The sequence below is a fragment of the Erpetoichthys calabaricus genome, chromosome 11 (genome assembly GCF_900747795.2).
Source record: "Erpetoichthys calabaricus chromosome 11, fErpCal1.3, whole genome shotgun sequence".
Classification (NCBI taxonomy): domain Eukaryota; kingdom Metazoa; phylum Chordata; class Cladistia; order Polypteriformes; family Polypteridae; genus Erpetoichthys; species Erpetoichthys calabaricus.
The window spans coordinates 92444236-92471493 of NC_041404.2; the positions used below are offsets into that span (position 1 = coordinate 92444236).

At 38.7% G+C, this 27258-nt stretch overlaps 1 protein-coding gene across 2 annotated transcripts in view; it reads left to right on the forward strand.

The window, feature by feature from the left end:
- med25 (mediator complex subunit 25) overlaps nucleotides 1-27258 on the forward strand; it is a 287263-nt gene that overhangs the window by 64774 nt on the left and 195231 nt on the right. For both annotated transcript variants that reach the window (XM_028813612.2, XM_028813613.2), the window contains exon 4: nucleotides 16897-16942. In XM_028813612.2, the coding sequence (XP_028669445.1) occupies nucleotides 16897-16942 (46 nt within the window). The remainder of the gene's footprint in view (nucleotides 1-16896; nucleotides 16943-27258) is intronic.

Genomic DNA, 27258 nt, shown 5'->3' on the forward strand with positions numbered 1-27258 from the left:
ATGCATAAATTACAATAAATAATGAAAAAATAAATGTTTTTTGATCACAATCCTTTCTCACGTGTTGACCCGCGAGTCGCCATTTTGAAAGAAGCGCCGTAGTCTCACGATCGCAACATTGCGTGCTGCATATTAAATCGTGATTAACGGTCTTGAAATTAATAATAAATTATTAATTAAGAATAACAAAACATATCAAATACATTTAAAACATTTTATTTCACATCTTTTCATAAAAATTATCTAAATATTTATTCGTAACATTGCATGGCACAATATAGTATTAAAATAGTAATTATTTGACATATAAACGAAATCTCATGCAAGCACTTTTATTACCATCACACATTAATACATTAACAATGTTATAAACATTTTAATAAAATTTTAATTTTTTTTTATTTCCAATGTAAAATTAAACATACAGTAATATAATAGTTGTTATTACACAATAACAAGTTACAAACAGTCTTTATTTTTTAGTAAAATACGAGGTGATGTCAGCTTGCTTCTTGTTCCTAGAAGCTCCCATCTTGGAATCTCGTATGAGAGACTTCAGCTGTAGTGTCTTTACTTTATCCCCCACACGCTCGTAGTACTCTAAGGCCACTTCAAGTCCTTTAACTACATCATCAGCAGAAGGTAATAAACGAAAATCTTGCCATCTCTGAACTTCAACGTCTCTGCAGAGGGGTAGGTTGGACAGTTGTCTAAAAGTAGGCATGCTTGTGGTTCCATTCCCTTGCTTCTAAGGTGCCTACAGACATCAGGGATGAACGTCTGGTGAAACCACTTCTCAAAAATTGCTGCTGTCATCCAGGCATTCTTGCTGCGATCGTAGTCCAGTGGTAATGATGACATGTTGATGTTGTGGAAACTTCTTGGGGATCCAAACTTGCCAATACAAAGAGGTGTTAGCTTGTGATGATCTGTTTATAACCTTCTTTGCTGGTCTTGTCTTTCTTCATGGCTAAAGTCCTATCAGGCAGTATTTTGTAGTAAAGGCCCATTTCATCAGCGTTGTAAATCATCTCTTCTGTTAGCTGCTGTTCTTCTATGAATTGTTGAAATTTGGGTATGAACTCTTCTCCTGCTATAGTGTCTGCTGACTTAATCTCGCCATTGATCTTTACTTGTGAAAGGCTGTGTCGCTGTTTCCACCTTTTCAACCAGCCACTTGAAACTGTAAACTCAGGATTTGCATCGGGACCATGAATTTCCTTGTGTAATTTTCTGCCTGCGCTTGGATGACTGGACCAGAAATAGGGATACCATTGTTTCTAGCCTCACAAAATGCATTAAAAGTTGCTTTGTCTAATTCTGGATCTTTTGCTGTTCTGGCTCTCTTGCGTCTTAAACCACCTTCATCAAGCTCATCAAGAAATGTTCTTAATTTGTTTTCATCTTTGATCCATCCGCGTAGTGTTGACTCAGGTACCCCTAACTCTCTGCTTACTTTAATGCGAGTTTCGCCGTTTCGTATTCTTTCGATGACATCCAACTTTTGCTGAACATCATATGAAGCGTGTTTACGTTTATTACTCATGGCTTTAAAAGTTTTAAAGCAAATATGATGTGCTCGCTATAGATTCAGAAACTGAAGTGATTTACGTTGGGTTTGTGACTCATATTTATACAATTTCAAGTTTTATCAGATTATATAATTAAAAATAATACTTTAAATACGAGTCGATTTTTTGTGGATTTACCACGGATTAACTTTGTAGCATTGTAAGGTGTGAATCGGTTACAATGGCGGTATCCATAACGCTGACACTCAGTGTGGATAAAACAGATTAATATTTGAATTTCATTGTAAGTTATTTTATTGTTTATTGATAAATAAAAGACTAATCTTCTATAAATACCTCTTTGAAGTTATAAGCCAGCATTTAAATATTTAATCCGCGATAGTGCATAGCATGTCAATCACGGACATTCGAAATGCCAAAATGACAGCTGTCAACACCTGTCTTGAGTGTTTGAGAGGCCATGTTTAGGTCTGTATGATCCATAGTGTCAAAAAATTGGGATCCAAGCTTTTTGCGCGGCTTAAGCGAATTCGCAGATTACTGGCCCGCGGCTTAATGGCCCTACACTGTATCTGACATCTACCTCACTGTTTTGTCAGTTGGCTTTTGCTGCCAGCAGTTTTTCTGCAATTTTTGCGACAATATCGGAAAGCTTGTTAGCGGTGATAGGGTGTAAGTGCAGAAATGACATTTGGTCCTTGAGCAGTTACCCAGACATCTTTATTCATAACAACAGCATCAAATCCAAGCTCATGCATGAGCTGTCGATTTAACTCTCTCCGTATGCTGTCACCTGTTTTTGCTTCTCTGAGTGGGAATATTGCAGTGGTAAACACTCTGGTATAACAGAGTGGCAGGTAATTGTCAGGTAACTGACCTTTCGATAATTGTTGGTCCACATATCTGTAATCATTATGAAATTAATATCGGACAGCATCTCTGATATTTCTCTGACAACATCCTGTCTTTTCATTACTGCAATCTCCTTACATTTACAAGAGATGGTAGTAGGATCCAGTAACACACTTTCGACTGGAACTAGACCATGGATAGCTCCCAAGTTTAATAATTCTAAATTTTTACTTTGGCAGGAGCTGTTATTTCCTTAATAGGTACAAATAAGTACTAGAGCTGCTACACCCATTGTCCACATGTCACTGAAGAGAAGACATGCCAGTTGTTTTGCTATTATACCTGAAAAGAACAGAGCATGCTGTACGTAACCAGAAAGTTGTTCCTCCTTTGTTACAATGTCCCGATTCATTTGGCATTTTGAGTAGTTCTCTGTTTGCAAGTTTACGCTTTATTTTGTCCATTGCTAAGATATATAGCTGGTTATCATTCATGTTAAACACACCCACGAGAACTAACATTGGTGGTATGGGAAATTACAGAGCGAAAATTAAATAAGGAGGTGGGGGGTGAATTAAAAAATAAATAAATAAATAAATGGCTTGTATAAAAAATAAAAAACACCCAAACACGGCCCATCCTGATATTTAATATTAAAAATATGTCCAAACCTAACTTGAAGCCTGATGCTTTCTCTTGGCCTGTCGGGTTGCAGACCTCTAAAAAGGAGGATTATATACAGAATGAAGCATGGCTTTGGGGGCTTGCTGGGTTGTCATAACTCCACCCACAATGGAGGCTGTCAACAGAAAAGCAAAGAGGAAATTTATTTTTTCCTTAAGGAAAAAGTTCCAAGAATCTCTTATAAAACGATTAATTGCACTTTCCTTTCATTATCACAAAGATGCCTCATAAAGGTGGAAGAAATGTCTTAAACAAAACCTTTGATGTTTTAAAGCGGACATTTTCGGTAAGTTTCAAGACTTTTGAATTAATCTTTAGACCCATGTACCCTTTAGCCTCTTTGTATAGTCTCTTTGTAAGCTACAAGCACAGAAAAGGTATTTTTTTAAATGTAAAACATGCTTCATTTAGAACACAATTTTAGGTAGCAGATATAGTATATACAGTATGTGATTGTGAAGATTTCTTTTTGGAAACTAATCTAGTCTTGGGAACTTCTGCTCCACCTAGTGTGAAGCTCTGCAAAAAATAACACTGGTGTTGCAAATGCAATTTGTTGACAGCAAGAAAAACCGAACACCTGTTAACTTCTGTCACTACCTACTCATTATGAACGAGGATAAAATGTTAATAAGACCCCAGCCCATCAAACACGTACAATAGAAGTGTAGAAATCAGTAGTGTAGCTCGAACCAAATCTGATTTTTAATGTTACACACCCCATACACTTTTAAGATGTGGCTGAGATAACAATTTAATTTCATGTTATGCAGAACTGAGAATAAATGTATTACCTAATGGAAGGCAATAGAGACCAATGCTGTACAATGGAAACGATTGGCGAAAAACATCTATGGGGGGAAAAAAGAAAAAAAAATCTCACATTACACATGCCACATTACAGTGGTGTGAAAAACTATTTGCCCCCTTCCTGATTTCTTATTCTTTTGCATGTTTGTCACACAAAATGTTTCTGATCATCAAACACATTTAACCATTAGTCAAATATAACACAAGTAAACACAAAATGCAGTTTGTAAATGGTGGTTTTTATTATTTAGGGAGAAAAAAAAATCCAAACCTACATGGCCCTGTGTGAAAAAGTAATTGCCCCCTGAACCTAATAACTGTTTGGGCCACCCTTAGCAGCAATAACTGCAATCAAGCGTTTGCGATAACTTGCAATGAGTCTTTTACAGCGCTCTGGAGGAATTTTGGCCCACTCATCTTTGCAAAATTGTTGTAATTCAGCTTTATTTGAGGGTTTTCTAGCATGAACCGCCTTTTTAAGGTCATGCCATAGCATCTCAATTGGATTCAGGTCAGGACTTTGACTAGGCCACTCCAAAGTCTTCATTTTGTTTTTCTTCAGCCATTCAGAGGTGGATTTGCTGGTGTGTTTTGGGTCATTGTCCTGTTGCAGCACCCAAGATCGCTTCAGCTTGAGTTGACGAACAGATGGCCGGACATTCTCCTTCAGGATTTTTTGGTAGACAGTAGAATTCATGGTTCCATCTATCACAGCAAGCCTTCCAGGTCCTGAAGCAGCAAAACAACCCCAGACCATCACACTACCACCACCATATTTTACTGTTGGTATGATGTTCTTTTTCTGAAATGCTGTGTTCCTTTTACGCCAGATGTAACGGGACATTTGCCTTCCAAAAAGTTCAACTTTTGACTCATCAGTCCACAAGGTATTTTCCCAAAAGTCTTGGCAATCATTGAGATGTTTCTTAGCAAAATTGAGACGAGCCCTAATGTTCTTTTTGCTTAACAGTGGTTTGCATCTTGGAAATCTGCCATGCAGGCCGTTTTTGCCCAGTCTCTTTCTTATGGTGGAGTCGTGAACACTGACCTTAATTGAGGCAAGTGAGGCCTGCAGTTCTTTAGACGTTGTCCTGGGGTCTTTTGTGACCTCTCGGATGAGTCGTCTCTGCGCTCTTGGGGTAATTTTGGTCGGCCGGCCACTCCTGGGAAGGTTCACCACTGTTCCATGTTTTTGCCATTTGTGGATAATGGCTCTCACTGTGGTTCGCTGGAGTCCCAAAGCTTTAGAAATGGCTTTATAACCTTTACCAGACTGATAGATCTCAATTACTTCTGTTCTCATTTGTTCCTGAATTTCTTTGGATCTTGGCATGATGTCTAGCTTTTGAGGTGCTTTTGGTCTACTTCTCTGTGTCAGGCAGCTCCTATTTAAGTGATTTCTTGATTGAAACAGGTGTGGCAGTAATCAGGCCTGGGGGTGGCTACGGAAATTGAACTCAGGTGTGATACACCACAGTTAGGTTATTTTTTAACAAGGGGGCAATTACTTTTTCACACAGGGCCATGTAGGTTTGGATTTTTTTTTCTCCCTAAATAATAAAAACCATCATTTAAAAACTGCATTTTGTGTTTACTTGTGTTATATTTGACTAATGGTTAAATGTGTTTGATGATCAGAAACATTTTGTGTGACAAACATGAAAAAGAATAAGAAATCAGGAAGGGGGCAAATAGTTTTTCACACCACTGTATCTGTATGTCCATTATCCAGTTATATTCTGAAATTGTGCAAAACTTAAGCTTTTTTAGCTAAAATATTGTTAAATAATTATTTCTGGAATTACTACTATGCAGATAAACAGGAATTCTAAATCCTCATGAGACAGACATTTTGAATTGAACACCTGTCTCTCCCACTGAAACAGGAGTCTTTAGGTTTCTGTTTATATGCATGTTGGTGATTACATAAATAAATGTTTAACAATATTTTAGAAAAAAGCATGTCTTTTGAATATTTTGCTCATACAAATGAATAATAGACATGTGACTTCCGATTAATAGATTTTTTTTTTCCTTTTTACATAATTTGCCATTGTACAGCATTACTTGCTATTTCCTTCTAATATGTCATAAACGTCATTCCATTGTGCATGAAGTCAGGTCAAGTCAATATGGGGAGCATGCATCCACCATACGATTAAATAGCTTGGGATCCTGGTTGGCAACCCTCCAGGTAGACACACAGTCCAGCCCCACCTTCTGGAAATGACCATCTATCTGCTTCAGCCAGATGCTACTTGGGCGTTCTTTTGGCCTGGTCAAGCATTGTCCTCAACAATGACGATCCTGTAAGCCAAATCACCCTCGGGGAATCACACCACATGGCCGTAGTGCCATAACTGATGCTCACTAACAATGCAGATAATGTGCCATATTTGGGATTCTGTAAGCAACAGCTCGTTTGATGCAAAGTCAAACCAGCAGTACCCAAGGATTCCTTGAAAAGACATTTTAATGAAGGGCACCAGTTTTTGTCTCGGGTCACTAGATAGCATTCATGTCTCACAACCATATCGCAAAACAGGATAGCACCAGGACTGTAAAGATTTGGACCTTCGTCCTCTTGCAAAGATATCTGGAGTACCACACACCCCTTTCCAGTGACCTCATGACCCCACATGCTCTCCTAATCCGTCTGTTGACATCATAGGAAGAGTCACCAGAGACAAGAATGTCGCTGCCGAGGTAAGTAAACTCTCTCTCCGCAGACAGACACACTTCTGATGGCTGTGTCCAAGAGGTCATTAAAGGCCTGGATCTTGGTTTTTATTGAGGGCACTTGCAAGCCAATACACTTAGATACACATATATGACATTTTTTTTCTGTCACCACTACAAATCACATGTCATTAACATTTAAAAAAATATTAATTTACAGTACTATAATCAATGATATAGTGACGCGATGCATTTACTTTCCCTAGCACACAACGATACAAGCCCAAACATCAGCGTGTTAGCCTCCAATGACGATTTAGTACCTTAAGGGGAGCTACTTCAATAGTATGAAAGTTTTTTGGCTAAAAGAGGTCAGACCTCCAACAAAGCACAATACTTTGCAAAATATGCAAGAAAACTGTTACCACTAAAGGTGGAGAGGCAACAAACGTGCTTTACTGCTTAAACCAAAAACACGCTGTGCACTACAATCAGGCTATGAAGGCACATGAGGAGATACTAGCAGCTGGTAATGTGTAGACAAAAAGTAAACAAGTGACTTAACAAACACTCTCTAGTTGCACTTAATATAACAGGACGAGCAAAAGGTGGATGGAAATTACTGATGCGGTTACAAATTGTTTGGCCAAGGATATGATGCCAATCTAAACGGGGCGAAAAGGAGGGTGTTAGGCAACTTGTTAAAAAGCTTGACCCAAAATGCAACCTTCCAGGTAGAAAATATTTTTCAAAGACATCCTTGCCTGCAGTATATGAAGCTTGTCACGACAAACTAGCAGCTACACTACTGTCAGTAGCCCAATGGACATGTTGAGCCAATGTTGTTAAAGCCGCTGCTCTCAATAACTGGACCAGACTCTCATGCTTTGGCAATCATCTGCACATTGCTATTGCTAAGTTTCATTTACCATGAAAATACAAAACTTGTACATATAGTCATTGACTTATGACGATGTTTGGTTCCAATTGACTGGTTGTAAGGTAATCTGGATGTAACAGGGACAGGTGTACGTATTCAAACATGACCACATGTATAGTACTTGTGGCAGACGGCTGGGGCCCTTACCTGGCTTGGACACCCTGATTATGGAAGGACAGGTGGAGAGAGTATTTACAGGACAGTTTCTTCCCCGGACCGACAGAGGGCAGCACCCCCCTTGATTTCCAGTGGGGCCACGGGTCATAAGCATAGAAGCTCAACCCTGTTGTGGCCTATGGCCACTGCCAGGGGGTGCATGGACATTTTCGGGGTCTTAAGTGGCCACAAGATATTTAAACTGGGTCTCCTGCCAATAGTTGGCCAGGAAGTCCCATCTGGGATGCCACTTGTGATGCCCAAGCACGTGTAGCCACCCTAACCTGACACTGACAGGCAGACACAAGTTTAGCACACAACACACAGGTTTATTTACAACTCTGTTTCCCTGCTCCCCACAGCACAGTACACGTCACACTTCTTCCTTCCACCTCCACTCCTCCAGGCAAGCTTTGTCCACCTCCTCCCCACTCTGGCTCCTTGAATGGAGTGAGGCGGCCCCTTTTATAGGGCACCCAGAAGGACTCCATGTGTCTAACGAGCTTCTTCCTGCAGCATTTCTGGGTGTGGCGGAAAAGCTGCTAAATAGGGCCCCAAAAATGTCCATGTGCCCCCTGGCAGTGGCCCGCAGGCCCCAACAGGGTTGAGCTTCTATGCTCAAGAACCGTGGTCCTGCTGTTTGAGTTTGTTTAGTGTTGATTGTTAGTTATATTTTATTATTGCCGTAGATAATAAACTGAGATTGAGATAAATGAGCCATGACATAAGGCAACGCTGACTAGAGATAGTGATCCCTTCACAGTGGTAGAAAATGCATGAGGTGAACTTTCCTCGGATCAGCTGTTTAGCAATGAAATACCTATGCATCCCTGCTACCTGCACTGCCTCTGAGAGGCTGTTCAGCATTGGAGGGAATGTAGTAACTTGGCTTAAGAGTTGATCTTTGACAACATTAGTGAATATGATGGTGTTCTTGACAAAAATTCTAAAGTTCTGACTATGATGTGTCTGCCATCAGGATGGCTAGTGTTTACTTGTACAGTTACAGCACTGACATTCTAACTTACCCATTTTATGTTTGCCTCTAATTTCTTGTGTAATGCAGCTGTTCCCGTACTGATATTCTACCTTGTTTAATGATAATCCAAAAAAACAAAGATGCAAAGCAATTGTTATTTAAGTTTTGACAACATTGTTATTTTTTATAAACAGTGACTGTTTATATTTTGACTGAATGTTTGTTTGGATTGCTGTCATTTGCTTACATTTATGCTTAAAATTTGAGGTCAGTTTTACTAGGTGACAATATTGTACAGGCTAATGAAGAGTTACAAAATTAAATTAGTGTAGTTATTGCTAAACTAAAGTGTTAAGCAGTTTTGTTAAACTTTTACTTAAGATATCGAGGGAAAACACAACCCAGGCAATTTGTAAAGTTGAGCTCAACAAACATTTAAGACTTTCTGAGATTTAAGATTCTGCTAAATCCCTATAATTTGAGAAAGCCAAGATGGCTGTCCAGCAGATTCATATAAAGTTAAATGCTTATTCAGGCTTCTTAATGCTGGCCATGTTAATTGAGGGCTAAAATTACAGGAAAAGGGGCGAATATCACAGGAACAATTACCTTTAAAGAAGAATACAAACATCACTTCACTTTAACCTTACTATTCTTGCTGTAGCAAAATGTTGAACTGGGGCAAACCAGACCACCCTATCCCATTACCACATGCTCACCGGTCAGTAGAAAATGAGAGAGACAGCAAGAAAGATAAGGTTATCAAGGAACAGGTAGATAACTGTAAACCCCCCAACCCCCGGAATACATGGGGGATACATTCCATGCCCGCTAAGGAATGAGTGAAATCTGTGGATAATACCGAACCCTACATATGCAGCCAATCTGTGGGGGTTATAGTCCTGAAAAACCCCACAGATATGGAAATTGTACACGGATACTACTGAAGAAGCTTCTATGGGGTTTGGTTCTGGCAAGACGCCAGCCATTGTGGTGACCCTGTGCTCTCCTCCTTGAAGCTTTATAATAATCCAGCTGGTTCACTTAAGGAAAACTTGTTACATCTCTTACTTCCTGTGTTATCAAGTCTGATAGTCTTCTAGGTGCTCTGTCAGAGGCCGTAATCAACTGTGGCTGCACTGATTTGAGGACCTCTCTAAAACATCCAGTCAGTAGTAGTGAAAGGCAGTGTTTACAAGGGGCAGGTTCTTAATCAGTTAAAGCCTATGACCAACACTTAGTGGGAATTCCTTACTCTTGGGGGGTCAGTTGCAAGCTCCTGTTCCAGGGCCGGATTAAGAGCTTTGGGGGCCCGTAGCACATTTCAAATTTGGGGGCCCTTTTGGTCTGCATCATCTGAAGTTTAGATTCTGAACAGTTCAAACCGGACTAAATAATTATTTTACTCTCGATTATAATAAGAACCTTATAATATTTATGTGAATTTTATGTGTTTGGCCCCTAAAGTTTTGTTGTGTAAGAAATTTACAGTTTAAAAACGTAAAGATAATATTTTTAAAGACCAGTTTTTCAATGCTACACTTTTTCATTAAATATTGGGTCCACCATTTGGGGGCCCCCGAAATTGTGGGGCCCGTAGCATATGTTACATGTGCCTATTGGTTAATCCGGCACTGTCCTGTTCCCATTTCAAATGGGGTTCAGCATCTTACACCCACTGTTGCAGACAAATATTGATCCATTTATTGTAAAGCCCTTGCAGACCCAGAGATCTAAGGCCGTCACAGACCTGTTATTGCTGCTGCATGAGAAACACAAAATGGGTTACACTTTTGTAGATGCAGGTAAGTGAATTCATAGCTAGGTTTTACTCTATTAAGCAAAATAAAGTTATATTTATAGAGATACCGCGAGTGTGGATAACTTTACATTGCGGATGCTGTAGCATTCTAACAGTAAGAAGGAAGGCTGGCTGGGTACCTGGAGATGGTGACACCAAAAATTATTGGACAGTAAGATCATAAATGCTGGAAGTAGTGCTGGGCGGTATACCGGTTCATACAAAAAAACGTTTTTTATTTTTGTTATGATTTGGATTTTTCTTATACCGGAACACTGGTTTAAATAGCCTAAACAACATTCGGAACGTGGCGCAGTGGGAAACTGTTTAAGGGGGACCTTTTTCACTGGTGCACCGCAAAATACGCATCCAACAGAGTACATGTGTTAGTGGAGGTATTGAGCGGTGAAAATAGACAGGGAACATTCTGAAACTGAAGCTGTAGCAGACGATAAAGTTGAACATGATAACACAGAAGAACTTTTGGCGAAAAAAGGTGCTGTGTCTGTTATCTGTAGATACTTTGGTTTTAAAAGGTCAGATGTGGAGCATTATGTTCAAATGTATGAATACTGTTTCTATACTACTGGATAATACTGCAAGACAAGTTGTACTTATTTTTTTTTTTTTTTTTCAGTACTGTGTAATGTATCTGGTTACTGTGTAATATTGTGACGGTGCCGGTCCCCTACAGACTCCCTCTTCCCACATGGGAGTCTGTTGAACCAACACCGACGATAGTTATGACCGAGATGAGCTGAGAAATCTCATTGAAGCCAGGGGATGTTGGAAAGTGCTCAAGTGCTTTTGTTAAAAACAGTCAAAGTAAAACCAAAAGTGTCTGTTGGACAGTGTTCAGAAAAATACAGTACCCAAATAAATAGCAAATCCATAAAGCCAGTGAAATGTGGGGATAAAATCCATAATAAATATCTGTTAAAATGCAGTCTCTCTCCTCGTCCGATCGCAGCACACCACCTTCTGTCTCCACGGCTCACCCTTCACAGGTGTTGCTGACGGAGCCTTTGCAGCACGAACTGCTTTCTGCCAACCCCTGTTTTGGCTGCCGCCACACTGCGCAGCCAGACCGTCGGAGGTCGGCACACCTCCCGTCTTCCTTCGTGCTCACTCAGTCACTCCTCAGATCCATTTGGAGGTCTTACATTTCGCTCGCCCCACTCCACATGCTTACTCAGTGGGGTGAACCAGCCCCTAGATCGCCTAAGCCTGCACTCCCTCACGGAGCCCCAGCTCATGCTGCCTTCTCCTTCCTGGTGTCTGGATCGTCTCCCATGACTGCCTTTTCCCTTCTTTAACCTCCGTGTGTTCTATCTTTTCTTTTTTCCTTCCCCCATCCTGCCGGCCCATAAATATACATCTCCGTTTGTGGGCTCAGCGCCTTATTCACACGCCACACTAAGCCGACGAAGCAATTGAGAATGATCAGATGCGACTCACCTCATCAATTCCCTGCGGTCGAGCAATCACGAACTGGATTTAAAAACGGACCTTTTTTTTTTTTTGTTTTTTTTGACCCACTAAACAACAAATAGTATTATAAATGCAAGTTGCAGTTTTATTATTTATTATATACAGTAATCCCTCCTCCATCGCGGGGGTTGCATTCCAGAACCCCCCGCGAAAGGTGAAAATCCGCGAAGTAGAAACCATATGTTTATATGGTTATTTTTATATTGTCATGCTTGGGTCACAGATTTGCACAGAAACACAGGAGGTTGTAGAGAGACAGGAACTTTATTCAAACACTGCAAACAAACATTTGTCTCTTTTTCAAAAGTTTAAACTGTGCTCCATGACAAGACAGAGATGACAATTCCGTCTCACAATTAAAGGAATGCAAACATATCTTCCTCTCCAAAGGAGTGCGCATCAGGAGCACAGAATGTCAGAAAGAGAGAGGAAAGCAAACAAATCAATAGGGCTGTTTGGCTTTTAAGTATGCGAAGCACCGCGGCACAAAGCTGTTGAAGGCGGCAGCTCACACCCCCTCCGTCAGGAGCAGAGAAAGAGAGAGAGAGACAGAGAAAAACAAACAATCAAAAATCAATACGTGCCCTTCGAGCTTTTAAGTATGCGAAGCACCGTGCAGCATGTCGCTTCATGAAGCAGCTGCACAGAAGGGAGCAACATGAAGATAATCTTTCAGCATTTTTAGACGAGCGTCCGTATTGTCTAGGTGTGCGAACAGCCCCCCTGCTCAATCCCCCTACGTCAGGACAGAGAATGTCAGCGCAAGAGAGAGAGAGAGAGAGAAAAGTAAGTTGGGTAGCTTCTCGGCCATCTGCCAATAGCGTCCCTTGTATGAAATCAACTGGGCAAACCAACTGAGGAAGCATGTACCAGAAATTAAAAGACCCATTGTCCGCAGAAAGTCGCAAACCAGCAAAAAATCCACGATATATATTTAAATATGCTTACATATAAAATCCGCGATAGAGTGAAGCCGCGAAAGGCGAAGCGCGATATAGCGAGGGATTACTATATATATATATAGCTCAGCTTGAAGCAAGGTCTGAATTAATGCAATTTTGCAATTTTTTCCTAATGCAATTTGCCTTAATGACGGTTCAGTTGGTAAAGATGTCATCTCCAAGCTGCACTTGTTTTATTTTAGTTTGGTGAATACTGTGTAATGTACCTGGGCTTGAAGTTTTGATGTAATAGTATTATTACTGGAAGTTGCACTATTATTTATTTTATTGTTATTATTTCTTAGTTTATATATTATGCAGTTTAATGATGGTGAAGTTGTTTAAAAAGTCACTTTAACATGTCAGTGGACAGAGATTGTTAACATTATCAAAGTGTAGTTGGTTTATAAAAAATATTTGCCATTTATTCCTTTTCTAAGACATGTTCAGTGCAATACAACTAAATGCCTCTGGATGGTTGACAATATGTTGTCAAAGTTTTAGTTTAAGCGGTTTGCAAAATTTGTTCAATAAAAAGATTCTATATTTTGACAGCAACTGTCATGCAGTGTGATTCCTTCTCTTCATTAGTGCCCCCCCCCCCCTTTGAAAACTATCACTTTATGAAGCCATGCAAACCTGTATTTATACTTGTGTGTTTTTTTGTACAATGTACAATTCTCATGAGAGTGGAATAGGTTATTTTTAGCCAGTCTACTGCAGTAATTGCAGTGGAAAATGTGATTAACTCATGCATGGGAAAAAAATACCGTCAAATACCGTGAAACCGATACAATCTTGAAAAATACCGTGATATAGAATTTTGGTCATACTGCCCAGCACTAGCTGGAAGCGATTTGACAGACAGGTGCTTGCATAATTCATTTTTATGAAGATTATATTTTTTTATTTAACAAAATGTGGATAAGTGAAACCACAGATGAGAAACTGTGGTTAAAGGGATGTAGAAGTAATTGATCCCTTGAGTGACTGTGCTTTCAACATTTATGTTGAAATCATCTTTGAAAACACATAAATGACATCATAAAAAGATTTTCTAATTTACAGAAATATACTTTCCTTGGATGTGAAAGAGAAAGACTAAAAATATTACTCATGTATTCCAAAAACAGAATAAGTGTAAACACAAATTATATAAATGGATGATTGAAGATATTAATAAAAACATAAGATTGAAAAGACCTCTGTATGTGAAGATTGAAAAGGAACAAAAAATCAGACCAAGAGAAATACCACCAAAAAAGTTTAAATGAAAAACAGGAAAATAAAATGCTTATGATTAGCTAAGACAGATATTAAACACTTTTTTCAGTAACACTCTAGCACAAAAGCAGTAAAAGAGATTTTTTTTAAGAAACAATGGAATAAATGGGAAGGGGTTTTACGAGTAGTGCTGAAGGAAATTAAATACTTTGTTTAAAAACCTTTAATATGCATATTCTAGGAATCGGTATGGAACAGAGGAAGCACCTTGTGATGAGAGAGCTGCTAATGTTACTCTGATTTGCAAAGATGGCAACTATAGTAAATATATTCTAGCTATTATACACCTGTAAATCACTTCCAATCAAATACACAATCCTAAGTATCATTAAGGTCACGTGTAAAGTCAAGTGTAGGAAATAACTCTTTTAAGGAGCAGAATTTTCTGTAACCTTTATAGGATTATTATTGAGTGTATTTTTAACAGTGTCATAACAGTCTGGTTTGGTAATTGCTCTGAACAGAACCACCAAGCTCTATTGCTTTGTGAATGATTCCCGTCCATTACCTCTTTCCCTCACAATATCTGACTTTGTTGACCCATAGATCAACTTAGTTAATTTACCTACTCAATTCAACTTTTGAATTATGTTATGCATACATGATTTTTTTGCATTAAATGTTTCATTCTCACTATTTGATTTATATGTTTACGTAATACTCCTAGTACTTGCACTATTTTGCCAGCAACGAGGCTATCGTGTCAGGCAGTGCTTTGGTCAGGGTGTCATTCTTATGTCTTTTTTTTTTTTTTTTAACATTACGAAACAATACTACAAAAAATGAAGCATGAATATAAAAAAAATATATATGTATATCCTACTTTTAAAAATTTAAGATAAATTTAATTTGAAACTTTTAAATAAAATTTTACATTTCACAATGCCTTGCCACATGTCAGTACCATGGTACTGGTATTCATTTCATTGATTTATATATATTTTCATTGATATGTATATGGCAGTCCTGGAGCAATACTAAAGCAAAGTAACAAAGGTAAAAATTAAGTTTTTTTTTTTTGTTTTTTTTTAAATGGCTTGTTTCTGTAAGAAGATTGAAGCAATGTCAAATTACATATGTGCGAAATGTGTTTTCTTTGAGTGGCACTAAAACCAAAAAAGTGTCTGGTACCTCTGTATTTAACTTACCAGTCTTCCAGGTAGCTTACAGTGCTTACTTCCCTAATTAATGCCAAAATTCTACAAAACAGAAGTGTAATGATTATCCCCATCTTTTACTCCAGTTAGCAGTATCTTCTCTAATTTGTGCAAAGAACACAACATAACCACTCAATTAATGCAGTTCATCATTTTTTAAGCAAGATAGCAGCTACACAGAACTTTTTTTTTAGTGTGCCAGGAGCAAAGGTGTAGGTAGAGCAGTGTTTTCCAACTGTTTTTCTGTGGTGGCTTACTTTTTGTAACCCAAAAAATCCTATGGCACCCCATGATTCTACCAGCCACAAAAGCATTGAATCTATACACTTGTTAAACTGTCCGAGGGGGTAGAACTATCAGAGACGCTGGCAAAGAAAAGCAGTTTCAGAGGTTGGCGTTTTCAGACACAGCACTTAGTGAGCACTTTGGATGCATTTTCCCAGCTGCTTTCTCCCTTTGCCCACTTGTACAGGTGGTCCTATATGGTACACCTGGGTAGCTGTTATTGTGCACCAGTTAAAAAGCACTTGTTTAGAGTATAATTATAAAGCTGTTTGTGGAGTTGTAACACAAGCTTTAATGTATGCCCATATAAGATGCTTATTTCAATTAAGTCAGTCTTTAGCAGTGCATTTAAAGTCTACAGAAGTTTTGATAATTTCATTTTACTTTGACATATCTGCATCTCACATCCCATGCCAATTTGAAAATTAGTACATTGGCATTGTTTTTTTTTTTTTTTATTGCCTTCTTTTCAACTTTCCTTTTAGGAAGGCATTTAAATTCAGGTTGTACTTGCTCAAGTAGTATTTTGTTAAAGGTCAGATTTCAGGTCATTGTTTGAATTTAAACTATGCTAATACATTTTTTTTATTCCTTTGTGTTGATTCTACAGTAATTTGGTGATTCTGTGTATATTTACTTTATGATTAATGTATTTATTTTATGATTGCATGTTTTAATGTTAGATGTGATCTATACAATTATGAGATTAAATAGTTAATATTTTTAATCGATTCCTAGCCCTAATATATATATGTGTATATATTGCCAGTACATGTGCAGAAGCAATCTTTTGATCGAGTCGAAAGAAAACTTGTTTATTTCAATGATAAAAGGTAAAAAAAAGTAAGGTAAAAAGATACAAGATCACAAAAATGTATTTTAATGAAGGCATTTATGTGAAAAATACCAAAATTCTAATCAAGTGCTGCTAGGTTTGTTTTAAAGCTCCACATTTCAGCCACTTATTCATAATAACTTCTTAACTATGAAAGTGGTATAATATCAGGCAGCCTTGATAGGACTTATGCAGCAGCAGTGTTGCTTGTCACCGGTCTTAAGAAATAAAAAGATTTCAGTAGCCAATGATGAGCTTTTCCAGTTTACACTGCAATAAATTGTGAGTGAATATCCATGACAAATGGCAATTGCAATAGATTGTTTAATATTTAATATTTTTGTAACTCAAATGTGGCTTCTGCCTGAAAATAAGTTAAACTATTTTTTTAAAATTTTTGTTTTACTGTTTATTTCTCTAATTACTTACATAATGAATTTCATGACTAACATCTGTTATTTGTTGTAAAGGTATTTTAATGGTGGGCCCCCAGCAGAGACAGACTTTGGAGGAGATGTGAGTATATGACACAGTGATTATACTATAAGAATTAAATTGATTTATTCATATATATCTGTATGTATTCAAAAGTACTACATTAATAACCTTGTACGTTGTTTTAGTTTTTTCACTTTATATTGTATCTTGAATTATTTTTTTCTAAAATAACATCAAGTCTAGTTTTGAAAGTCACTAAAGTCATACTGTCAATGATTCTAATTGGTAGCTTATTCCATGTGTCTGTGGTTCTGTGTGTAAAGAAAAAATTCCTAATATTTGTGTGAAATTTACCCTTAACGAGTTTCCAACTGTGTCCCTGTATTCTTGATGAACTAATTTTAAAATAACTGTCTCGATTCATTGTACTAATTCCTTTCATAATTTAAATACTTCAATCATGTCACCTCTTAATCTTCTTTATCTTAAACTGAAAAGGCTCAGCTCTTTTAATCTTTCCTCATAATACATCCCCTGTAGCCCTGGAATAAGCCTAGTTGCTCTTCTCTGAACTTTTTCCAGCGCTGCTATGCTCTTTTAGTAGCCTGGAGACCAAAAACGCACACAATACTCCAAATGAGGCCTCACCAGTGTGTTATAAAGATTGAGTATAAGCTCTTTGGACTTGTACTCTACACATCGTGCTATATAACCTAACATTCAGTTAGCATTCTTACTGGCTTCTGAACACTCTCTGGAAGTTAATGGTGTCAAGTCCACTACGACTCCTAAATACTACTCATAAGGTGTACTTTTGATTTTCAGACTTCCCATTATGTATTCAGACCTAACATTTTTACTTCCCAATCTGCCCAAGCCTGTATTCTGTCCAAGTCCCTTTGTAATGATTCAATGGATTCTAGATTACCTGCCAATCCACCTACAGTGTCTTGGTATTACCTGCAAAATTAACAGTCTTGTTACTTATGTTCCTTTCCAAAACACGTATATATAGTACTGTGCAAAGGTTTTAGGCAGGTGTGAAAAAATGCTGTAAACAAAGAATGCTTTCAGAAATATAAATAATGATTGTTTATTGTTATCAGTTTACAAAATGCAAAGTGAGCGAACAAAAGAAAAATCTAAATCAAATCAATATTTGGTGTTACTACCTTTTGCCTTCAAACCAGCATCAATTCTTATAGGTACACTTGCACAAAGTCAGGGATTTTGTAGGATTATAGTCAGGTGTATGATCAACCAATTATACCAAACAGGTGCTAATGATCATCAATGTCACACGTAGGTTGAAACACAGTCATTAACTGAAACAGAAACAGCTGTGTAGGAGGCTTAAAACTGAGTGAGGAACAGCCAAACTCTGCTACCAAGGTGAGTTTGTGGAAGACAGTTTAATGTCATGGCAAGATTGAGCACAGCAACAAGACACAAGGTAGTTATACTGCATCAGCAAGGTCTCTCCCAGACAAAGATTTCAAAGCAGACTCGGGTTTCAAGATGTGCTGTTCGAGCTCTTTTGAAAAAGCACAAAGAAACGGGCAACGTTGAGGATCGTAGACACAGTGGTCGGCCAAGGAAACTTAGTGCAGCAGATGAAAGACACATCAAGCTTATTTCCCTTCGAAATCGGAAGATGTCCTGCAGTGCCATCAGCTCAGAACTGGCAGAAACCAGTGGGACCCAGGTACACCCATCTACTGTCCAGAGAAGTCTGGCCAGAAGTGGTCTTCATGGAAGAGTTGCAGCCAAAAAGCCATACCTCCGACGTGGAAACAAGGCCAAGCGACTAAAGAATGCACGAAAACATAGGAACTGGGGTGCAGAAAAATGGCAGCAGTTTCTCTGGATTGATGAGTCAAAATTTGAAATATTTGGCTGTAGCAGAAGGCAGTTTGTTCATCGAAGGGCTGGAGAGCAGTACAATAATGAGTGTCTGCAGGCAACAGTGAAGCATGGTGGAGGTTCCTTGAACGTTTGGGGCTGCATTTCTGCAAATGGAGTTGGAGATTTGGTCAGGATTAATGGTGTTCTCAATGCTGAGAAATACAGGCAGATACTTGTCCATCATGCAATACCATCAGGGAGGTGTACGATTGGCCCCAAATTTATTCTGCAGCAGGACAACGACCCCAAACATACAGCCAAAGTCATTAAGAACTATCTTCAGCGTAAAGAAGAACAAGAAGTCCTGGAAGTGATGATATGGCCCCCACAGAGTCCTGATCTCAACATCATCGAGTGTGTCTGGGATTACATGAAGAGACAGAAGGATGTGAGGAAGCCTACATCCACAGAAGATCTGTGGTTAGTTCTCCAAGATGTTTGGAACAACCTACCAGCCGAGTTCCTTCAAAAACTGTGTGCAAGTGTACCTAGAAGAACTGATGCTGTTTTGAAGGCAAAGGGTGGTCACACCAAATATTGATTTGATTTAGATTTTTTTTTGTTCATTCACTGCATTTTGTTGATTGATGAAAATAAATGATTAACACTTCCATTTTTGAAAGCATTCTTTGTTTACAGCATTTTTTCACACCTGCCTAAAACTTTTGCACAGTACTGTATATATATTGAAAACATTAGAGGCCCTAGTACTGACCCCTGTGAAACAGTAGCCAATTCTGATAGGGTTCCTCCCATTACACTCTGCTTACTATATCTTAGCCAAGTTTGTATTCTTCTACAAACAACATCCTGAACTCCCACTTCTTTTAGTTTAATGCACAACCTCTGTGTCAAGATAAATAATATCAAATGTTCCATTTTGAGCATATCCTTTTATTATCCTAGAATTCCAGCATGTTGGTAAAACATGACCTCACTCTTCTGAACCCATGATAACTGTTCGATAAAACTCCTGTTCTTGCCATGTGTTGCTCAGTCTTATCTATACTAATAAAAGGCAAAGCCCTCACTCACTCACTCACTCACTCACTCACTCACTCACTCACTCACTCACTCACTCACTCACTCATCACTAATTGTCCAACTTCCCGTGTAGGTAGAAGGCTGAAATTTGGCAGGCTCATTCCTTACAGCTTGGGTTTCATTTCGAAATTCAACGCGTAATGGTCATAACTGGAACCTCTTTTTTGACAATATACTGTAATGGACGGCAGCTCGATGGCCGTGGGAGGCGGAGTTGAGTGTCACGTCATCACGCCTCCCACGTAATCACGTGAAAAGACTGTGAACGCAATAGGGAGAAATGAAGGAAGAGCCGCAAACAGCGAAGAACAAAAAATTCATTAAACAATTGAGAAGGGAGCGAAACAATAAGAAGCGAGCGAGTGAAGCATACAAGCATCTTCATAAGGGAAACAAAGCACGGTGTAAAACGTAAGTTTAAATTAAGTTTATAGAAACGCTCCAGCTGCGGATTGCAATAACATATTCGCAAGATAAAAGAACGCAGCAGGGAGAAATGAAGGAAGAGCCACAAACAGCGAAGAACAAAAAATTCATTAAACAATTGAGAAGGGAGCAAAACAATAAGAAGCGAGCGAGTGAAGCATACAAGCATCTTCATAAGGGAAACAAAGCACGGTGTAAAACGTAAGTTTAAATTAAGTTTATAGAAACTCTCCCGCTGTGGATTGCAATAACATATTTGCGAGATAAAAGTTTAATGTGAAGACATGAGGTATAAACGAACCACACGCCGTAGCGCAACGTTAGGGGCTTCACCTCTGGTGCTGACGTTCGAGATTCGATTCCCGAGAGGGGATGCAATGAGTGTGTACGCATGAAGAGCACAGAATTAGGGTGAAACACGTGTCGCGTACTCTTTGCATAATTTGAAAGTAAACAATTTCAACCATTCTATGATCTGCTTCTCGCAACTGAAAAACGGCACATGGCGGATGTTAGCCGACTTGCTGACCGCAACGTTAGGGGCTTCAACTCTGGCGCTGACGATAGAGATTCGATTCCCGAGAGGGGATGCAGTGAGTGTGTACGCCTGATGAGCCCAGAATTAGGGAGAAACACGTTTCGCATACTCTTTGCATTATTTGAAAGTAAACTATTAAAACCATTCTATGATCTGCTTCTGGGAACAGAAAGAGGGCATGTGGCGGACGTAAGGCGACTTGTTGACCAACCACAAGCGTAACCTGGCAGGTAACCACCCATACAATCAGATTGTGATTCAGAAAACGAATGCCACGAATGTAATTACCACGATCTACATACTGTCAAATAAACGAAACACACGCCGTAGCGCGACAGCTGTGAAAAGGGAGGTTCACAAAAAACCAGATCCTTAACAAATTGTTATTGGTATATTTTCGATCCGTTTAAAAAGGTTTTCTTTTCTTCTTAATAAAAAGTTAAAAGCAGTACTTCGGCGCAACGAAGCGCGAGAATTTGGCTATATATATCTGCTTCTCGCAATTAAAAGAGGGCACGTGGCAGATGTTAGACGACTTGATGACCAAGCATAAGCGTTACCTGCCAGGTAACCATCCATACAATCAGATTGTGATTCAGACTAGGAATGCAATGAATGTAATTACTCCGATCTACATACAAGGCGAAAGTCTTGCAACATTCAAAGATGATGGTTTGGGATAAGTACACCATGGAACATAAAAGAGCTTATGAAGCCTTGAACCGAAAAAAGCAAGATCTCAGAGATCGTAAAAAAAAAAAAAGGAGGTAATGTCGTTTTACTCGCTGTAGATTTTAGTCAAACATTACCAGTTATTCCACGAGGGAGACCAGCAGATGAACTCAACGTGTGTTTAAAATCCATGCTTCTCCCACGGTCGGTTATATGTCGCGTGTTCTCTGGTAGGTACACCAAAAAATGTATACATTTAAGCATGTAATGGGCAAAGAAAAAATGAGGTATACCCGAAGGCACTGCAGTAGTACTCAATGTAACTTTACTTCTTAAATGTTAATGTTTTACTGTTTAATAATTTATACGCTTCTTATATGTTGTTCAAATTCTTTTATCAAAATACCAGTGACAGCGCAATGCACGATAACATGGAGTGAATACACCATACGCATCCACCCACGGCCGCCCTGGTGTGCGCAGATAGGAGTTGATTCTACAATAAAATAAAATAAAGATAAAAAGAGTAATACAATCATCACCCATAAAGCGGATAGTAGACGTGACGTACTATATGTGTACCGGATTTCAAGTCAATAGGTGAAACGGTTTGCGAGCTACAGGTGATTTAAAATCCTGGACAGACAAACGAATAGCCACGGTAGCAAATTATAGAAGAAGATTTTACTGTTTAATAATTTATATTTATATGAAATGTGCTTCTTATATATTACTTCATATTCTCATAAGATAATGATGTTAATGTTGTTTATATTGATTTCTATGTTATTGTAAGTGCATGTATGTGTGTAAATGTATGTATGTATATATGTATATATATATATATATATATATATATATATATATATATATGTAGATATATAGATATATATATATAGATATATATAGATATATATATAATATATGTGTACAGTAATCCCTCCTCCATCGCGGGGGTTGCGTTCCAGAGCCACCCGCGAAATAAGAAAATCCGTGAAGTAGAAACCATATGTTTATATGGTTATTTTTATATTGTCATGCTTGGGTCACAGATTTGCGCAGAAACACAGGAGGTTGTAGAGAGACAGGAACGTTATTCAAACACTGCAAACAAACATTTGTCTCTTTTTCAAAAGTTTAAACTGTGCTCCATGACAAGACAGAGATGACAGTTCCGTCTCACAATTAAAAGATTGCAAACATATCTTCCTCTTCAAAGGAGTGCGCATCAGGACCAGATAATGTCAGAGAGATAGAGAAAAGCAAACAAATCAATAGGGCTGTTTGGCTTTTAAGTATGAGAAGCACCGCGGCACAAAGCTTTTGAAGGTGGCAGCTCACACCCCCTCTGTCAGGAGCAGAGAAAGAGAGAGAGAGAGAGATAGAGAGAGACTGAGTTTGTTTTTCAATCAAAAATCAATATGTGCCCTTCGAGCTTTTAAGTATGCGAAGCACCATGCAGCATGTCGTTTCAGGAAGCAGCTGCACAGAAGGTAGCAACGTGAAGATAATCTTTCAGCATTTTTAGACAAGCGTCCGTATCGTCTAGGTGTGCGAACAGCCCCCCTGCTCAATCCCCCTACGTCAGGATCAGAGAAAGTCAGCGCAAGAGAGAGAGAAAAGTAAGCTGGGTAGCTTCTCAGCCATCTGCCAATAGCGTCCCTTGTATGAAATCAACTGGGCAGACCAACTGAGGAAGCATGTACCAGAAATTAAAAGACCCATTGTCCGCAGAAATCTGCGAACCAGCAAAAAATCTGCGATATATATTTAAATATGCTTACATATAAAATCCGCAATGGAGTGAAGCTGCGAAAGGCGAAGCGCGATATAGCGAGGGATTACTGTATATATATAGATAGATAGATAGATAGATCTTTATTGTCATTGTCACTTTTACAAAGGAACAATGAAATTGAAGAAAAATTTTTAAGCCACGTCTCCGTGATCAGCAGGATGCAGCAGTCCCTGATGATCTTTTCCGTTGCAATCCGCAGCTGCCACTCGTCCAGTTTATTTGCCAGCGACCTCACATTTGAGGAGAAAATGCTTGGAAGCGGTGGTTTGTGTGGCTGCTTCCTTAGCCTCACTAGCACGCCACCTCGGCACCCCCTCTTTTGTTTACGTTCTTTGCGCCGCCGCCTGCTCCTCGAAGCTGGGATTGTAATCCACGGAGAGCCCGGTGTTCGTGCGATGTCGTCCGGAATGTTGTGGACGCGGAGAAACTCGGAGGTTGAGCAACTCTCGCTCCATAAACCGATAGATAAAATATCCTGCCGGCTATACGTGTATTTATCCAGGCAGGGTGGAAAAAACACAATCTGAGTCGGAGAGCACACATCCGCAGCATCTAAGCGTGCCGCCATAGTGATAATATATAATATATATATAATATATGTGTGTATATGTATATATATATATATATATATATAATAATATATGTGTGTGTATATATATATATATATATATATATATATATATATATATATATATATATATATATATGTGTATATGTATATGTATATAAATATGACAGCAACACTCATAACAATGACAACACAATTACATTGACAATCATGTTACGTTATTTTTAAAATGTTTCCTTTACTTTTTCATAACCTCTTTAACACACTACTTCTCCGCTGCGAAGCGCGGGTATTTTGCTATATATATATATATATATATATATATATAGCAAAATACCCGCGCTTCGCAGCGGAGAAGTAGTGTGTTAAAGATGTTATGAAAAAGAAAAGGAAACATTTTAAAAATAACATAACATGATTGTCAATGTAATTGTGTTATTGTTATGAGTGTTGCTGTCTTATACACACACACACACATATATTATTATATATATATATGTTTGTGTGTGTATATATACAATAATCCCTCCTCCATCGCGGGGGTTGCGTTCCAGAGCCACCGGCAAAATAAGAAAATCCGCGAAGTAGAAACCATATGTTTATATGGTTATTTTTATATTGTCATGCTTGGGTCACAGATTTGCGCAGAAACACAGGAGGTTGTAGAGAGACAGGAACGTTATTCAAACACTGCAAACAAACATTTGTCTCTTTTTCAAAAGTTTAAACTGTGCTCCATGACAAGACAGAGATGACAGTTCTGTCTCACAATTAAAAGAATGCAAACATATCTTCCTCTTCAAAGGAGTGCTTGTCAGGAGCAGAGACTGTCATAAAGACAGAGAAAGCAAACAAATAAATAGGGCTGTTTGATTGTTAAGTATGCAAAGCACCGCGGCACAAAGCTGTTGAAGGCGGCAGCTCACACCCCCTCCGTCAGGAGCAGGGAGAGAGAGAGAGAGACACAGAGAAAAACAAACATGCAAAAATCAATACGTGCCCTTCGAGCTTTTAAGTATGCGAAGCTTCACTAAGCATCTGCACACAGAAGGTAGCAACGTGAAGATAATCTTTCACCATTTTTAGACGACGGTCCGTATCGTCTAGGTGTGCGAACAGCCCCCCTGCTCACACCCCCTACGTCAGGATCAGAGAAAGCGCAAGAGAGAGAAAGAGAAAAGTAAGTTGGGTAGCTTCTCAGCCATCTGCCAATAGCGTCCCTTGTATGAAATCAACTGGGCAAACCAACTGAGGAAGCATGTACCAGAAATTAAAAGACCCATTATCCTCAGAAATCCGCGAACCAGCAAAAAATCCGCGATATATATTTAAATATGCTTACATATAAAATCCGCGATAGAGTGAAGCCGCGAAAGGCGAAGCGCGATATAGTGAGGCATCACTGTATATATATATATATATATATATATATTTATATATATATATATATATATTTATATATTTTTATATTTATATATTTATATATATATTTATATATATATATATATATATTTATCTATAATAATAAAAGGCAAAGCCCTCACTGACTGACTCACTCACTGACTGACTCACTCATCACTAATTCTCCAAGTTCCCGTGTAGGTGGAAGGCTGAAATTTGGCAGGCTCATTCCTTACAGCTTACTTACAAAAGTTAGGCAGGTTTCATTTCGAAATTCAAAGCGTAATGGTCATAACTGGAACATATTTTTTGTCCATACACTGTAATGGAGGAGGCGGAGTCACGTATCGCGTCATCACGCCTCCTACGTAATCACGTGAACTAAAAACAAGGAAGAGATTTACAGCACGAGTCACACGCGGGAACGAAGGTAAATGACGTTAATTTTTGACTGTCTTTTAATACTGTGTAACCATACGTATTCACACATGTGCAATTAAACGTGTGTATTTACGGGGTGATTTCTCAGGCTTAAAAGCTCGCCTTTTACTAAAAAGGTAAATGCAAAACTATTTTCAATCAGTTTATTGAAACGCTCCCGTTAAGGATTGCAATAACATATTCGTGAGATAAAAGAACGAAGTAGGGGGAAATGGAGGAACAGCCGCAAACAGCGAAGAGCAAAAAATTAATTAAACATTTGAGAATGGAGCGAGTTAAGCATACAAGCATGTTCATAAGGGAAACAAAGCACGGTGTAAAACGTAAGTTTTAATTAAGTTTATAGAAACGCTCCCGCTGCGGATTGCAATAACATATTCGCGAGATAAAAGTTTAATGAGAAGACACGAGGTATAAACGAACCACACGCCGTGGCGCAACATTAGGGGCAACAGTTTCAACCATTCTATGATCTGCTTCTCGCAACTGAAAGACGGCACATGGCGGATGTTAGCCGACTTGCTGACCGCAACGTTAGGGGCTTCAACTATGGCGCTGACGCCATATCTCAGTGCCAACACTTTGCAGACTGTACTTAAAAGACACGCCCTCCTCACTGGACAGTTAAAAACACCAATCAAACTAACGATGACATCAAGTATTACCCAATCAAAAGTAGGAAAGGAGGCATCTTCATAAAATGCGTGTGGGATGATTTGCATGAGACGCTGCTTTAAAAAAAAAAATGATAAAAAAAATACGAGATAAATCACGTCCAGTATTGATTCAAAACGGGACGCGCAATTTCATTCTCAAACGCGGCACGATTCCGTATTTTAAAGGACGGGTGGCAACCCTACAGTGCCAGGTAACCACCCATACAATCAGATTGTGATTCAAACTAGGAATGCAATGAATGTAATTACCCCGATCTACATACAAGGCGAAAGTCTTGCAACATTCAAAGATGATGGTTTGGGATAAGTACACTATACAACATAAAAGAGCTTATGAAGCCTTGAACCGAAAAAAGCAAGATCTCAGAGATCGTAAAAAAAAAAATAGGAGGTAATGTCGTTTTACTCGCTGTACATTTTAGTCAAACATTACCAGTTATTCCACGAGGGAGACCAGCAGATGAACTCAACGCGTGTTTAAAATCCATGCTTCTCCCACGCTCGGTTATATGTCGCGTGTTCTCCGGTAGGTGCACCAAAAAATGTATACATTTAAGCATGTAATGGGCAAATAAAAAATGAGGTATACCCGAAGGCACTGCAGTAGTACTTAATGTAACTTTACTTCTTAAATGTTAATGTTTTACTGTTTAATAATTTATACGCTTCTTATATGTTGTTCAAATTCTTTTATCAAAATACCAGTGACAGCGCAATGCACGATAACATGGAGTGAATACACCATACGCATCTGCCCACGGCTGCCCTGCTGTGCGCAGATACCAGTTGATTCTACAATAAAATAAAATAAACATAAAAAGAGTAAAACAATCATCACCCATAAAGCGTGTGTGTGTGTATATATGTGTATATATATATGTTGATATGTGGATGTGTATATGTATATATCACCCATAAAGCGGA